The sequence below is a fragment of the Suncus etruscus genome, chromosome 3, assembly GCF_024139225.1.
Source record: "Suncus etruscus isolate mSunEtr1 chromosome 3, mSunEtr1.pri.cur, whole genome shotgun sequence".
In the NCBI taxonomy this organism is placed as follows: domain Eukaryota; kingdom Metazoa; phylum Chordata; class Mammalia; order Eulipotyphla; family Soricidae; genus Suncus; species Suncus etruscus.
In genome coordinates, this window is record NC_064850.1 from 136,598,132 (window position 1) to 136,612,423 (window position 14,292).

At 36.1% G+C, this 14,292-nt stretch overlaps 1 protein-coding gene across 2 annotated transcripts in view; it reads right to left on the reverse strand.

Annotated features, from left to right (window-relative positions):
- The window catches only part of PIEZO2 (piezo type mechanosensitive ion channel component 2), a 441,513-nt gene that overhangs the window by 182,032 nt on the left and 245,189 nt on the right, over positions 1-14,292 (reverse strand). For both annotated transcript variants that reach the window (XM_049769937.1, XM_049769936.1), the window contains exon 5: positions 6,900-7,062. In XM_049769937.1, coding sequence (XP_049625894.1) covers positions 6,900-7,062 — 163 coding nt within the window. The remainder of the gene's footprint in view (positions 1-6,899; positions 7,063-14,292) is intronic.

Consider the following 14,292-nt stretch of genomic DNA (forward strand, 5'->3'; position numbering starts at 1 on the left):
AAGTGGCAGCCTACAAAATTAACATGTGAAAACCAATGGCCTTCTTACACACAAATAACAATATAGAAGAACTGGACATTAACAATAAACAATCCCATTCAAATTAGTGCCACAGAAGCTCAAATACATTAGAGTCAACAAAAGAGGTTAAGAATTTATACAAAGAAAACTACAAAACACTGATTCAAGAAATAAAAGAGGACACAAGGAAATGGAAAAACATACTCTGTTCATGAACTGGGAGAAGTAACATAATTAAAAGGTGATATTCCCTAAAGCATTGTACACATTTTATAAAACTCTTCTAAGAATATTTATGACATTCTTCAAAGAAGAGTTTTAAATTCTTCAAACACTTCTGAAATTCATTTGGAACAATAAATGCCCACAGATAACTAAAGCAAACCTTAGAAAAAAAGATGGGAGGCATCACTTTCCCCAACATTAAATTGTATTACAAAGAAATAGTCATTAAACCAGCATGATATTGGAATAAAGACAGACCCTTAGATCAATGCAATAGATGAGTATTCAGAGAATGTTCTCCAGACATAAAATCAATTAATCTTTGATAAAGGGGCAAGAAACAAAGCATGGAACAAAGTAAACCTCTAACAAGTGGTGTTGAGACAACTGATTAGCTAACCTCATGCAAAAAAGTGAAATTGAACCTCCATCTAAAACCATGCAAAAAAAATGGATTAAAGACCTTGATATCAGACCTGGAAGGATAGGTATATAGAAGAACACGTAGGTTAAAAAATTGTATGATTGGGGCCAGAGTGGTGGTCCAAGAGGTAGGGTATTTGCCTTGCACACGCTAACTTTGGACAGAACACAGTTTGATCCCCCAACGTCCCATATGGTCCCACAAGCCAGGAGCAATTTCTGAGCACATAGCCAAGAGTAACCCAAGAATCACTGGGCATGGCCCAAAAAGCAAAAAAAAAAAAAAAAAAAAATTCTGTGCCATTGAGACTAAAGGCTTCCACAAGGAGGAAACACCACTGCCCAAACAAGTGGAAACAGAGATAAACAAATGGGACTACATTAAACTGAAAAGCTTCTACACTTCAAAGGAAACAGAGACCAGGCCACTCACATAATGGAAGAATATCTAAGATATTCAAGGTAATGACAGAACTTAACAAGAAAAGATCTAACCCCATCAAAAAATGAGGAGAAGTAAACAGACACTTTCTCAAAGAAGAAATACAAATGGCCAAAAGGCAGGTGAAAAATAGTTCACATCACTAATCATCAGGGAGATGCATATCAAAACAACTAGGTAGGATCTCATGCCACAGAGACTGGCACACATCACAAAGAACAAGAATAATCAGTGCTGGCAGAGATGTGAGAAGAAAGGAACTTTCATTCACTTTCATTCACTGGTGGGACTGCCATCTAGTCCAGTCTTTCTGGATAGCAATATAAACTTTTCTCAAAAAACTGAAAATTGAGCTCCTATACGATCTAGCTATACCATTCCTAGTGATATACCCTAATAACACAAAGACATAATACAAAAATGCCCTCTGTACGCCTATGTTCACTGCAGCTCTATTTACAATAGCCAGAATCTGGAAACAACCCAGATGCCCAAAAACAGATGAGTGGCTAAAGAAACTGTCGTACAGTACATATAAACAATAAAATATTATGCAGCTGATAGGAAAAATGAAGTCATGAAATTTCTTATACATAGATGGACATGGAAACTATTATTCTGAATGAAATGAGTCAGAGGGAGAGAGATTGATACAGAATAGTCTCATTCATCTGTGGGATTTAAGAAAAATAAAAGACAGTATGGTAATAATACCCAGAGACAACAGAGGTAAAGTTTAAAAGGACCAGTGTGCTGCAGGCGGCTTCTGTCCTACAGTGCCAGTGGGATTTCAATGAATCCACTTTAGGGAGAGTGGGTTGCAAAGGGGGGGAATATGAAATAAGAAATAATAAAACCACCCACCAATATTTTGGGTAAACACATCTTCTGGCAGGAGCACAACAAGTTTAATCTTCAAGCAGGGATATTTATAAGGGGCAAAACCAGTCATAGGTATAGAGAAGAATGTTTACAATCACAAAGCAAAGTTCAACAGTAACAATACTTAAGGTATGGGGATTAGTTGTAAGAATTCTGAGTTACAAAGGAGGTCACACTCAGGGCAACTTTTAACAACTAACTTCAAATACAAAATAATGGATATTAAGAAGTAGAAAAAAAAATCTAGGAACATGGTCTTCATTGTGGTGAACTCTATTGTTTTAGAGGTCAAGAAAGGAGCCAAGTCCCTTAAGGTGCAGCTCCCATTTTCTGAGAAGGGTCAATAGTCCAGAATCTGCATTTTGGGTATGCCCTTGATTACCAGACACTGAGGCTGCAAGGGCATAGGAGAAAAAATATTGTCTTTTGATTTTATTGCTAAACATTATCCAGAAGAGTTTCTCTTAGTAATCTCTGGTGCTGGTATTTCTGAAAAGAATTTGATTGAGGCCATATTTTTGCCTGAGATCTTACCAAAAAATGACAAAAAATGTAATACCAAGCATGCATTTATCTCTTCAAGAATTCCTCAACTATCCACACAGGGGAAGAATCATCCACAGCAGGCCTTTTGAGGAACCCCCTGGGGTTTATTTCAGTTCACCACACCAGGAAAATCTAGGGATACATTTGATGTGCCTCCTGAGTTCCCCTAAGTTTATGCTTGCCGTGGCACCAGTGCATAATATGAAGCTTACCACAAAGATTGGTGAGTGCAGTTAGAGAAATAACTACACCAACAGCTATCATATTAATCATAGTGAGTAAGAGAAATAGAAGGCCTGTCTGGAAGACAGGCAGGGGTAAGGGAGGAGAGAGTTAGGGGACATTGGTGATGAGAAGGTTGCACTGGTCATGGGGGGTGTACCTGTTATGACTGAAACCCAACTACAAACATGTTTGTCACCATGGTGCTTAGTAATTAAGAAAAATAAAAATAAAATAATTAAAACACACTATTCAAAGTGATTCTGCATGGCCCAGCCTCCAATCCATGCAGTGGCTCCATCTGCAGCCACAGAACTATTGCCCCTGCACTTGCTGATGAGGAAAAATTGGAATATTTGGCTTAAATCAAACTCTCTAATTCCAAAATATAGGAGATTAATTATCTGCAGTATCTCAATCATTTTTTTGTCAAGGTTTAGATGCGAGACTGGGGATTTTCATGCTGATGACTCCATATTTCTTTTCTATGTGGTTAAAAACCCAAGCCATTAAAGGTATTTGTATTTTCATGAATCATGACTCAAAGGACATGAAGGCAAGGGTAATATTTTTCAGTGTAGCAGTAGTTGTTTATTCATTGTTTATTATGAAAGGTTAACAATTTATCTGACCAGATGGGCTCATCTCAACAGAAATACTCATGGAACAAGGTAAGTTAGTGAGTCAGATCAGAAGATAAATGCAGTCTCCAGTATTTCCTGTGGAAGCTAGTGGTCAAAGGAAAGATTGTATGTGTCATGCAGGCTATAAAAGCCCAATATGAAAACACTGCATAGAAAAAGCAAATATCTTATTCTATTGCAGCTCTTGTTTTGAGAATATAATTTCCCCCCCAAACTATAAAAGCTGAAGTCTCTGCTAATTTGGGGGAGACAAAACTCTTTATATTCAATCCTTATACAAGTTTCGCTCTATGATTCATTGTTTGGCTATCTTCATGAAAACCTCTATATGAATCAATCAGTATACAGACAAGCAGTCCGATAAGTATATGCATATCACTGCATACAATGCTGTTACTTTGCTATCTATACCTTTAACATTTTAAGCACTATGATTTATAATATTGTATATTATGGGGTTAAAAACATACAAAATTCTAACACTATACAGCAGAGCATTTGCTTCCTTCCACCACTGCCTCAAGGTTCCCTTCCTCAGCCCTCTCCCTACCCTTTATAAGTTAAGTTTTGTAGACTAGCTCTCAGGTTCTTTTGCCTTTGACCAATTGATACTCCCTACTGTGTTTCTTTATATCCCACCTATGAGTGGGATTATTCTGTATCTTTTCTTCTATTTACTGATCTCATTCAGCACAATAGTCTCCAATTCCATTAGCTATATCATTGAGTAAAACAGAATAAAGCAGACTAGACCAATTCTCTAATGAAAGTGACAGTGTAGTGAAGGAAACAAAAAACAAAGCAATATGGAGAATAGTTACAGAATGTGATAATGTTATTTTAATAAGATGTTATTATTATTATTTTAATAAGAGGTTACCTGAGGGAATAACCCCAACGTTCATATCACAATAGAGGTCAAGGAAGACTTGTGTGAGCAAGATGCAATGGAAGATGGAGGAGGAAGCAACCATGCAAAGTGCTGGGCATGAATTGAATTACAGAAGGAATACAGCTTTGCTTTTCCAATCCAGGCACTGAGAGACAATGTGACCATAGCACATGGAGGGAATGAGAGACAGTGTATGTGAAAACTGAGAAGCAGGAAGTGATCAAACCATGCAGAGCCAAGGCTCTCTCTCTTTTTTAATTTTTTAAATATATTTTTTTATTTAAGTAACATGATCATATTTGGGTTACAATCCCCCTTCACCAGTGTAACATTACCCCCTCCCCCTTCCCATCCCCTGCCTGTATTCCAGACAGGCATTCTACTACAGTAATTTGTTTTTAAGCTCAGTAAGTTGTATTTTTTTTCCTTAAAAGATAAGAATAAAAATATATAGTAAAAGTGTGATAGTGGCAATCGCCATTGTTTGCATAGATCCAGAAAAATGGGGAAAATGGAAAAAAAATCCTTGACCTGATTACAAAAAGGCCTTGCCCCAGAAGTTTATTGGCATAAGACAGACTCTGGGTTCCAGGCATACCAGTCTATCCAATTCCAGTCATTCTCAAGGTCCCGGTGAAACTTTTTCACACTTTAGCTATTGTTGGTATCGATTATCATAACTATGCGAATGAATGAGGGAAGTAGAAAGCCTGTCTAGAATACAGGTGGAGGTGGGGGTGGGGAGGAGTGAGATTTGGGACATTGGTGATGGGCTTGTTGCACTGGTTAGGGGGTGTTATTTACATGACTGAAACTCAACTACAATCGTATTTGTAATCAAGGTATTTAATTAAAGATATTGAAAATAATTTTTGTATGGTAACCAGGTGACTGTGGGTTTCTATTTTCTCTAACAAGGAGTTGCTACTAAGACTGGGTGAAGGCAAAGTGAAAAGGATATATTTGTGCCAAAACACTTGACCTATACTTTGGAAGAACAGTGAATTAATTAATATTCTTCAGTGACAATTCCTTTTAATGGATACTATGAATTTAAAGATGGTTTATGAGCCTCAAAGAATTGTCTCAAGAGAGCTAGGGTTGCAGGTAGAAAAATGGGAGGGCAACTGGGGTAATTGATGGCAGGAAATAGCACTGGTGAGGGGATTGTTGTTGAAACACTGTATGACTAAAATTCACTATCAACATTTTAACTCTATCTTCTGATAATTTATTAACATTTTTATTTTAAAAATATTGTCTCTATTTCTTTTGTGGGGGCACACCTTATAACACTCAGGGTTTACTTACTGGCTCTGCACCCAGAAATAACTCCTGCCATCTGGGGTGCCAGGGATCAAGTATCCTATGTGCTGTGCTATTGCTCCAGCCCCTGTCTCTAATTCTTTTTTTTATATCTTCAGACAATTACTTTAATAACCCCATATGAGATGAAACAATTGTCATGAATTTTATTTTTCTGAAATATTTTCAATAGTTCCATTTGTCATTTTATTGTAACAAGTAGTATAAAATACATTATTTTATGCCTTCTATGAGGGCATCTTTGGATGTTGAGTAGAGACTGGGGACACTACTGATGAGTCTGGTGTTGAACATTGAATGCCTGAAACAATTGTATTATGAGTCTTAAAATAAAGTATTAAAATAACATATTAAAAGTAACTTTAAAATAATCTTTAAAAAAGTTTTTAAAATAAAGTTTAAAATACAGTATTTTTATAGGAATGACAGCTGTGAGTATTTTTTCTTTCTTTTATTTATTGGCAAATCACTTCTTTTCCTATCTCACTGTGATGACTAGATCTCCAAGTAAAATGCTTCAATATCGAATTCTTGATTGTGCTAAAGACTCTTTGGAGGTGGGGCAACTGCCAGGTGCCAAGATAAACAGGCTTCCCTTATGTCACCAGGTTTTTTTGTTTTAATTTACTTTGGTTTGGAGTACTCACCCAATGATTACTCCTGGTCCTGCACTCAGGGCTCAGGGGGCCACATAGGATGCTAGGAATCGAACCTTGGCTAGCCATTTGCAAGGCAAGTTCACTACCCACTGTACTATTGTCAGCCCCATTTGGCCCCAGCAGCTTTTTTTTTTTTTTATTACATCTCTTCCAGAAGGATGTTAGATTCTGATCTCCAGAAACAAATTTCCCATTTGTGTAATCCTCTTCTCTTTTCTAGATGTTTCAGGTTTCTAACATTCCCATCACCAAAGCCTGTATTCCAGACAGACTTTCTACGTCTCTCACTCATTGATATTGTTATGATAGTTCTCAGTGTAGTTCAAAGTGACAATTTTAACCACAGGATATAGTATTAGATAATAGTTTGTGATGGGGACAAGAGCACAGTCAATATGGCACAGTCAAGTGCCTTCTCTTAAGGTATGAATGAAAAACCTGACCAGCAGGACTCCAAAGGACTTTGTGTGAAGAAACTTCAAAGTAAAAAAGAAAAGCAGTTATTACTATTAGAATCTACTAATAACTAGTATCTGATTAATGCTATTGACACCCTAATCCAGGAAGTAATTGGGGCTTCAGTAATATAAAAAGAAAGATATATGAAGATACATTACCAATTCTTCATTTTCAAACTCTGGATTATATTGTGCTGCTTCCTCTGTCACTGGTTTCTGAACAATGTTTCTACAGACAAGCCAGATGGTAAGACTGGCAATGAACATCCCGATATCAGGAACAAACACTCTGATTCCATTGCCAGCATCAGCTCCTTTTAAGCTATGACAGGGATGGAAAGAAAAGCATTTAGTAGCATTCTTATTTCCATGGCTAACTATCTAAAAATATTTGAGTATTCTTAACTATTTCTTCACAGTTATAAAGTTGTTTCAGTCATATAATGTACAACTCCTTTCACCAGTGCACATTTTCAGCCATCCATGTCCGGTTTCCTTCTGCTTTCCCCTGCTCTCCTTTCTGCCTCCATCTGAGGTGACGTTTTTTTTCTTCTCTCTCTCTCTGCTCTTTCTTTTTTCATACACTTTGGTATGCAAAATTGTAATTGAAGAGGCATTATGTATATCACTTTACCTCCTTGCAGCACCCAGTCCTTGTCCAAAGTAATTTCTAGCTACCTTTTTCATAGTGGTTCCATCTTTGCTATAACTGGCCCAGTCCTGGCTCTTTGTAGAAAGCTTCCTACTAATGCCTGTTTCTCCTGCCCTAGTCTATATTGCCTATTTACATTATTACCATACTATATATTTTCATATACCACAAATGAGTGCAATGATTCTATGTTTATCCTCTTCTTCTGATTCATTTCACTCAGCAAAATTTACTCCATTTCCAATCCATGTATAAGCAAATTTCATGACTTTATTTTTTCATAATAGCTGCATAGTATTCCATAGTAAAGATTTACCACAATTTCTTTTTAATAATATTTTATAATATTTAATAATAATATCTGTGATTACAAACATGATTGAAATTGGGTTTAAGTCATAAAAGAACACTACCCTTCACCAGTGCAATTTCTTTATCCACTTATCTGTTCTTTTGCACTTATTTCCAGTTTCTGGCAATGAACTGCAATGAATATAGGAGTATAGATGATATTAATGCATTATTTCTAGGTGCCTAGGCTATAATTCCAGGAGCGGTATTGTAGGATTATATGGAAGCATACTTTCTACTTTTCTGAGTAATATCCATATTGCTTTCCAAAATGGCTGTGCCAACTGACATTCCCACCAGCAGGGAATGGGAATCCACTATTCCTTACATCTGCCCCAGTATTGGTGTTCTTATTCTTTTTGATGTATACCAGTCTCTGTAGTGTGAAGTATCTCATTGTTGTTTTGATTTGCAATTTCCTGATGATTAATGATATGGAGTATTTTTTTGGGGGGGGAGGTTGGTTTTTGGTCCACACCCTGTGACACTCAGGGGTTATGCCTGGTTCTGAACTCAGAAATCGCTCCTGACTTGGGGACCACATGGGATGCAGGAGGAAATAACCGTGGTGTGTCATAAGTTAGCACGTGCAAGGCAAATGCCTTACCACTTGTGGCTCAGCCCCATGATGTGGAGTATTCTTAATGATCTAAATTAAGTGAGGCTTAATTTCTTCCTGTAAGTTGGCACGTTTTTATTGACATCAATGTTTTTGGAGATTTGTTGATTCAGGAAAATTCTAAGATATTACAGAAGTTTCAGGATTATAATAAAGAATCCTAAACTAATCCTCAATCCTATAACAAGGTAATGAAGCAACACTGCTCTAAATAAATATAAAGTACAGATATATTTGTTGCCAAGTTGGCTAAACCTATAAACTTAGGCATCTACAGTTGGTTCAGAAATATTTTAGATTTATCAGAATTATCAGAAAATTATCAGAAAAAAACAAAAAAAATGGTAAAACTTCTTTGAAGTCAGAAATTATTTGTTATTTTGAAAATGTACTTAGTTTTGTTTTCTGCTCCAAGAAAGATAGATTTACTTAGTTTCCTTTAATATAAGAACAATAACAATGAATTTAGAATTTGGATTTGGATACAATCATAAGTGTTGTACAGACCTACCCTTGGAAGACTTTTGGCAAAGAAAATCTTATTTGTTTTCTTCATATTACTTGCAAAATTATTTATTTTTATATATGCAAATATAAGACTATTTTTATTTTTAGACAAAATGGTCAAAAACAAGAACAAGTCCTGGGATTATGTATCATGTAAAGATGTAGTTTTTGGATATGTAATTTTAATATGTAATTTGTATGATTAAATATATTTACAAGTTTTTCAGTAGATCAAGTATTTTAGAAAAAAATATTTAATAATTTAATTAAGAGAGTTTCCCAAGGGAAAAAAAGCAGACAGAGAGACTGGCAGAGAGTATCTCATTGTGACTCAGAAAGCCATTTTCACAACCTGAAGAATAAAGAAGCATCAGAGGAAGTGGAGGGGTTTTTTAGCCATCCAAGCCAGGCTTCACACAGCCAGAGTACCATGAGACCAAAGTAGACAGATAGAGCAAAATCATGGCCCACTTTGTGACACTGAAGAGCCATTTACACTCCAGGTCTGTGAACATTGAGAATAGCATGGCTGTTCCACATCACTCTATGGCTACACATAAAACACACCACAACACTGCAAAGTTCACAATGGTAAAGCAATGCAGAATCCCATCGTGCTTAATTAAATTAGATTGTAGTTCTGAAGATCTAGCTAGTACCAATAACTCATATAGCCACTCTGATAAGGACTTAGGAGAGAAAATATTTAGGGTATTCAACGAACTCAAAGAAACTATGGAATGCACATCCAATAAGACTCAAGAGAAAATTAGAAAACTTCAAACAGTAATGGGAGAACTGAAAAATTTGGTAGGTAAAATAAAAAACTCAGTGCAAGTCCTCACCAGCACAGTAATAGTTGCTGAGGACAGAATCGGTGATCTAGAAGATGAGCCATTAAACAACTCTATACAAAAGCAGAAATGAAAAAATGTCTTAAAAAAAGGCCCAAACAAATAAAAGATGAAAAAAATCTTCAAAATAAAAAAAGACAACATCAGAACTTTTGATAAATTCAACAGAACAGCATAAGAATCATTGTGGTTCCAGAGAGCCTGTAAGAAAGCCCTGTGATGAAGCAACAGCCAAAAACATCACTGTGAGAAGTTCTTAGAGCTGGAATACATACACCCACATTCTGGATGTACCAGCTTAAAAAGACCCAAATAAAAACACCCTAAGGCACAGCTTCATCACAAAAACGAAAACCGTAGAGATAGAATATTGAAAGCAGCAAGATCAAAAAAGGATTATTATTATTATTATTATTATGTAAATCCTTAAGATTTATGTCAGATTTATCACAAGCAATCATTCAGGCCCCAAACACTGATGGAATATAGTAAAAATACTAAATTACATGAACTCCTCACCCAGACAGACTCTCATTTAGGTTTCAAGAAATGATACACAGCATCACAAATAACAGCTCAGGTCCTTTACAAACTCAAAAGCAACTTTAAAAAGAGAACTGAAGAAGGTACTTTTTTTTGGGGGGGGGAGTCACACCCAGCAGCACTCAGAAATTACTCCTGGCTCTATGCTCAGAAATCGCTCCTGGCAGGCTCAGGGTACCATATGGGATGTCGGGATTCGAACCACTAACCTTCTGCATGTGAGGCAAACATCTTACCTCCATGCTATCTCTCCGGCTCCCAAAGAAGGTACTTTAAGGCAACACTAACCCTCAAAATACACCAAACTTTTACAAAATAAGGGCACAAAATTCCATGACAATCAGCTCTCAATGTCAATGTATGAAGTGCACTACTTAAGAGGCACAGAGTGATAAAATTGAACAGATAATTGCATCTAACATTCTGCTGTTTGCAAGAAATGTATTTAAATAGTCAAAGCAAACAGGGACTTAAAATCAAAGTTTGGAGAACAATCCTTTAAGCAAACTTAAAAAAGTTTGAGTGACCATATTAGTATCAAATGACATAGACTTCAGGTTCAAAATTTTAAAAAGACAAAAAAGATAATTTCTTAATAACCAACAGATATGTATAACAGGAAGAAATTACATTCCTAAATATTTATGCACCTGATGAGGGGCAAGCAAGATACTTGTAGCAAGTACAAACAGATATGAATAAAGACATCAATAGCAGCACAATAGTAGTTGGTGACTTTAACACCACCCTGCTACCTCTTGATAGGTAAAACAGACTAAAATTCAACAAGGATATACTGATTTTTAAGAAAGAAAAGAAAGGGGGGGCTATTTGTATATATATATATGACTATAAGTATAAACACATACATATATATAATTGAAAAATAATAAACGAAGAGTAGGAGTGTAGAAGGAAACACTGTAATAAAACAGCAGAAATTAATAAACCGGAAATCAAAAATATAACCTAAAAATCAACGAAAGCAAGAGTTTATTCTTGAAAAAATAAACAAGATTGATAAATCTCTAGCAAGATTGACAAAGAAACAGTGAGAAAGGGGCCAGAGCTATAACATAGCGGTAGGGCATTCACCCTGCACACGGCTGACCCAGCACTGACCTGGGTTCAATCCTCAGTGTCCCAGATAGTTCCCAAGCCAGGAACAATTTCTGAGTGCATAGCCAGGAGTAACCCATGAGCATTATCAGGTATGATCTGCCCCCCCCCCCAAAATAAAAGAAACAGGAGAAAGCTATTAACTAAATCATAATTGAAATAGGAATGTTAGAAATGATCACTCTGGATAAGGACTGGGTGCTGAAAATGATATGCATGACACCCTGTCAGTAACAATAGTGCAAATCACAGTGTATAAAAGGAACAAAGAAAAAGAGAAAAAAAATGTAGAGGCATTTTCTAGAGGTCGACAATGAGGAATGCAGAGGGGAGGGAGGTGATGAGAAATGTGCTCCAGCGAAGTGATGGGTATTGGACATTGTATGTCTGAAACTCAATCACGGAGAACTTTCTAACTGTGTATCTAATGGCGATTTAATTAAAGAACTTATTAAAAAATAAAGAATAATTTAACAAAGAATAGCTCAGTATCTAAAATTCTGTATTTTGGTGAAAATTTAGATAATCAATAATATCTGTCACCTGATAAACTGCTCCATGATAAAAACTTAGAGTATAATACTTGGTCCAAAAAGACAACCTATAATGTTAGGCAGTTATTGGTTGTTTTCACTTTGTATATGAAAAGATTAAGCCTCAAGAGGCATACAGCTTCCCTATGGTCAAATAGATAATCAAAGAGAACAGAAATACAGAAGTCCAAATTTCTTCCTTCCAACTAACTACATTTCCACAAATGTCATGTCAACTTTACTTTATTTAATACATAGATGTTCATATTTGAACAAAATAAAATTCATGCTGTACATATTTTGAATATGATTTAGATAGTCAAGATATCATAAATAGTTTATAACTGATGCATAAACATCATGCTTATTATTTAAAATGAACATTTTTAACTTGTTCATTACCATTGCACTATTGAGAATATTTCTACTAATTTTCTACTAATATAAACATAAAATTTACTTTATTTCCTCGTGTCACACCTGGCTGTGCTCAGCACTTACTACTGGCTCTGTTCTTAGGGACACTCCTGGAGGCACAGGGACCCATACAAACTGCCAGGGAATAAACCCAGTTCAGTTGTGTGCAAAGCAAATATCCTATCTACTATAGCCCCTAGAGCTAAATCTTAAACAGTGTTTAATTGGAGGATTTTAAAAAAATATTGCTGGGACAGTTTTCATTTGTTGATTTTTTTTCCTTCAGGGTTGTTATAGGAGCACTGGTACAAGGGATCAATGTTAGTCATGCATCAAATAACAAGCTGCATACCTGATTTTATACTTTTTCTTTTGCCAAAAAGGGATCAGTCAAAATAGGGTGGTTGTAGGTGCAGAAATAGTAGGAGATACAAGAAGCATCTAGTCAGACAAACGTTCTTTGCCTCTTTACCTCTACCACAACAGATAGCAGGTTGGTAGGGATCTCACCCATATGTATATGACCATGGCAAGGGACTAAGCAAAAGGAACAGGAAGTTCTAACACTACGGTCTTTAGAGAGACCCAGAGACAGGATAGAAAGTTGTAGATCTTAGCACAGAGAAACAAGTACCAATTTTAGACTAAAAACATCCTCACTATATAGATAGCTCAGGGATAGAACCAGGCCATCCTACAGTGGATATGAGCAGATAGTATGGGACAGAACATATCATAGTCTGAACTGGGCACTATAAGAGAGGACAAGTGATGCCATAAATGGGATAAAGGAGAGAACTGGGTATTGAGGAAGGACATCAGGCCCATCTACTTAATTACATATGAACTTGAACTTTTAAGCATTTGGGTTTTGTATAAAAATGTTTCATGTAATTCTCACAAACTCAGAGTTCAGTAATACATCTACTTTCATGCTAGCAACTGAAGTTCAAGTTTTAATGATGAAAGCTGATGATTAATTTTACAAAAAAGTAGAGGTTCCATGTATAGACTTTAAAATATGTCTAATAAGATTACACATAACAAACATTAATATCATTAGAATGAGAAAAAATGTTCAAGTATCTCTTTTCTGATTTTATTAACTATTTTACTTTTCTAAGCATATTTTAGAAAGAAATCAAGATGTCTCTGCAAATCTACTTTTTGTTTTTTGGCTTTTTGGCTTTTTGGGCCACACTCTGTGATGCTCAGGGGTTACTCCTGGCTATGCGCTCTGAAATCGTTCCTGGCTTGGGGGCTATACGGGACTCCGGGAATTGAACCAAGGTCCATCCTGGATTTGACCGCATGCAAGGCAAAGGCCCTACTGCTGTGCTATTGCTTCGGCCCTGAAATTTAGCCATTTAAAGGATGCATGAATACAGTGTTTTGATGTATATAAAAAAGAAGAAAATAGATGATGAAAGATGGGTACCAAGAAAGAAACAAAAAAAAAGTTTGAGCGTGGAAGTGGTTTCTTATGCAGGGCTGAGGTCCAGTGGATTTTAGGGGATAAATTATTATAGCTCTTTAATGGAAAATAAATTATAATTTTTTTTATAAAAAGAAACACCATCCAAGTGAATTTGAGCAGAAAGGAGTTCTTAAAGGAAGGCAATCAGAGCTCCAGCTGTGCTCTCAGCCACTTCTTGCACCACATCAGAGACTTACAAGGCCAGAGCAGAGCCATATGCCTTTCTCACCTGTGCACTGTATTAAATTCCCAATTTGAAAATAGTCATTTTGAATTCAGCAACAGTTTTAGCTTTGTGTTTCTTGGTCCCAAATGAGATGTTTCATGGCATACATATATTATGGGAGTAAATGAAGGCATTTTGCAAAAGCAATTACTCTACATGCTGTGAGCGAATTTAGCTACTGGATCCAAGTCTGAGCTATAATACTGATTTAGAATAGAATAATTTATCCAGAGAAGTTCTAACTTATTAACTAT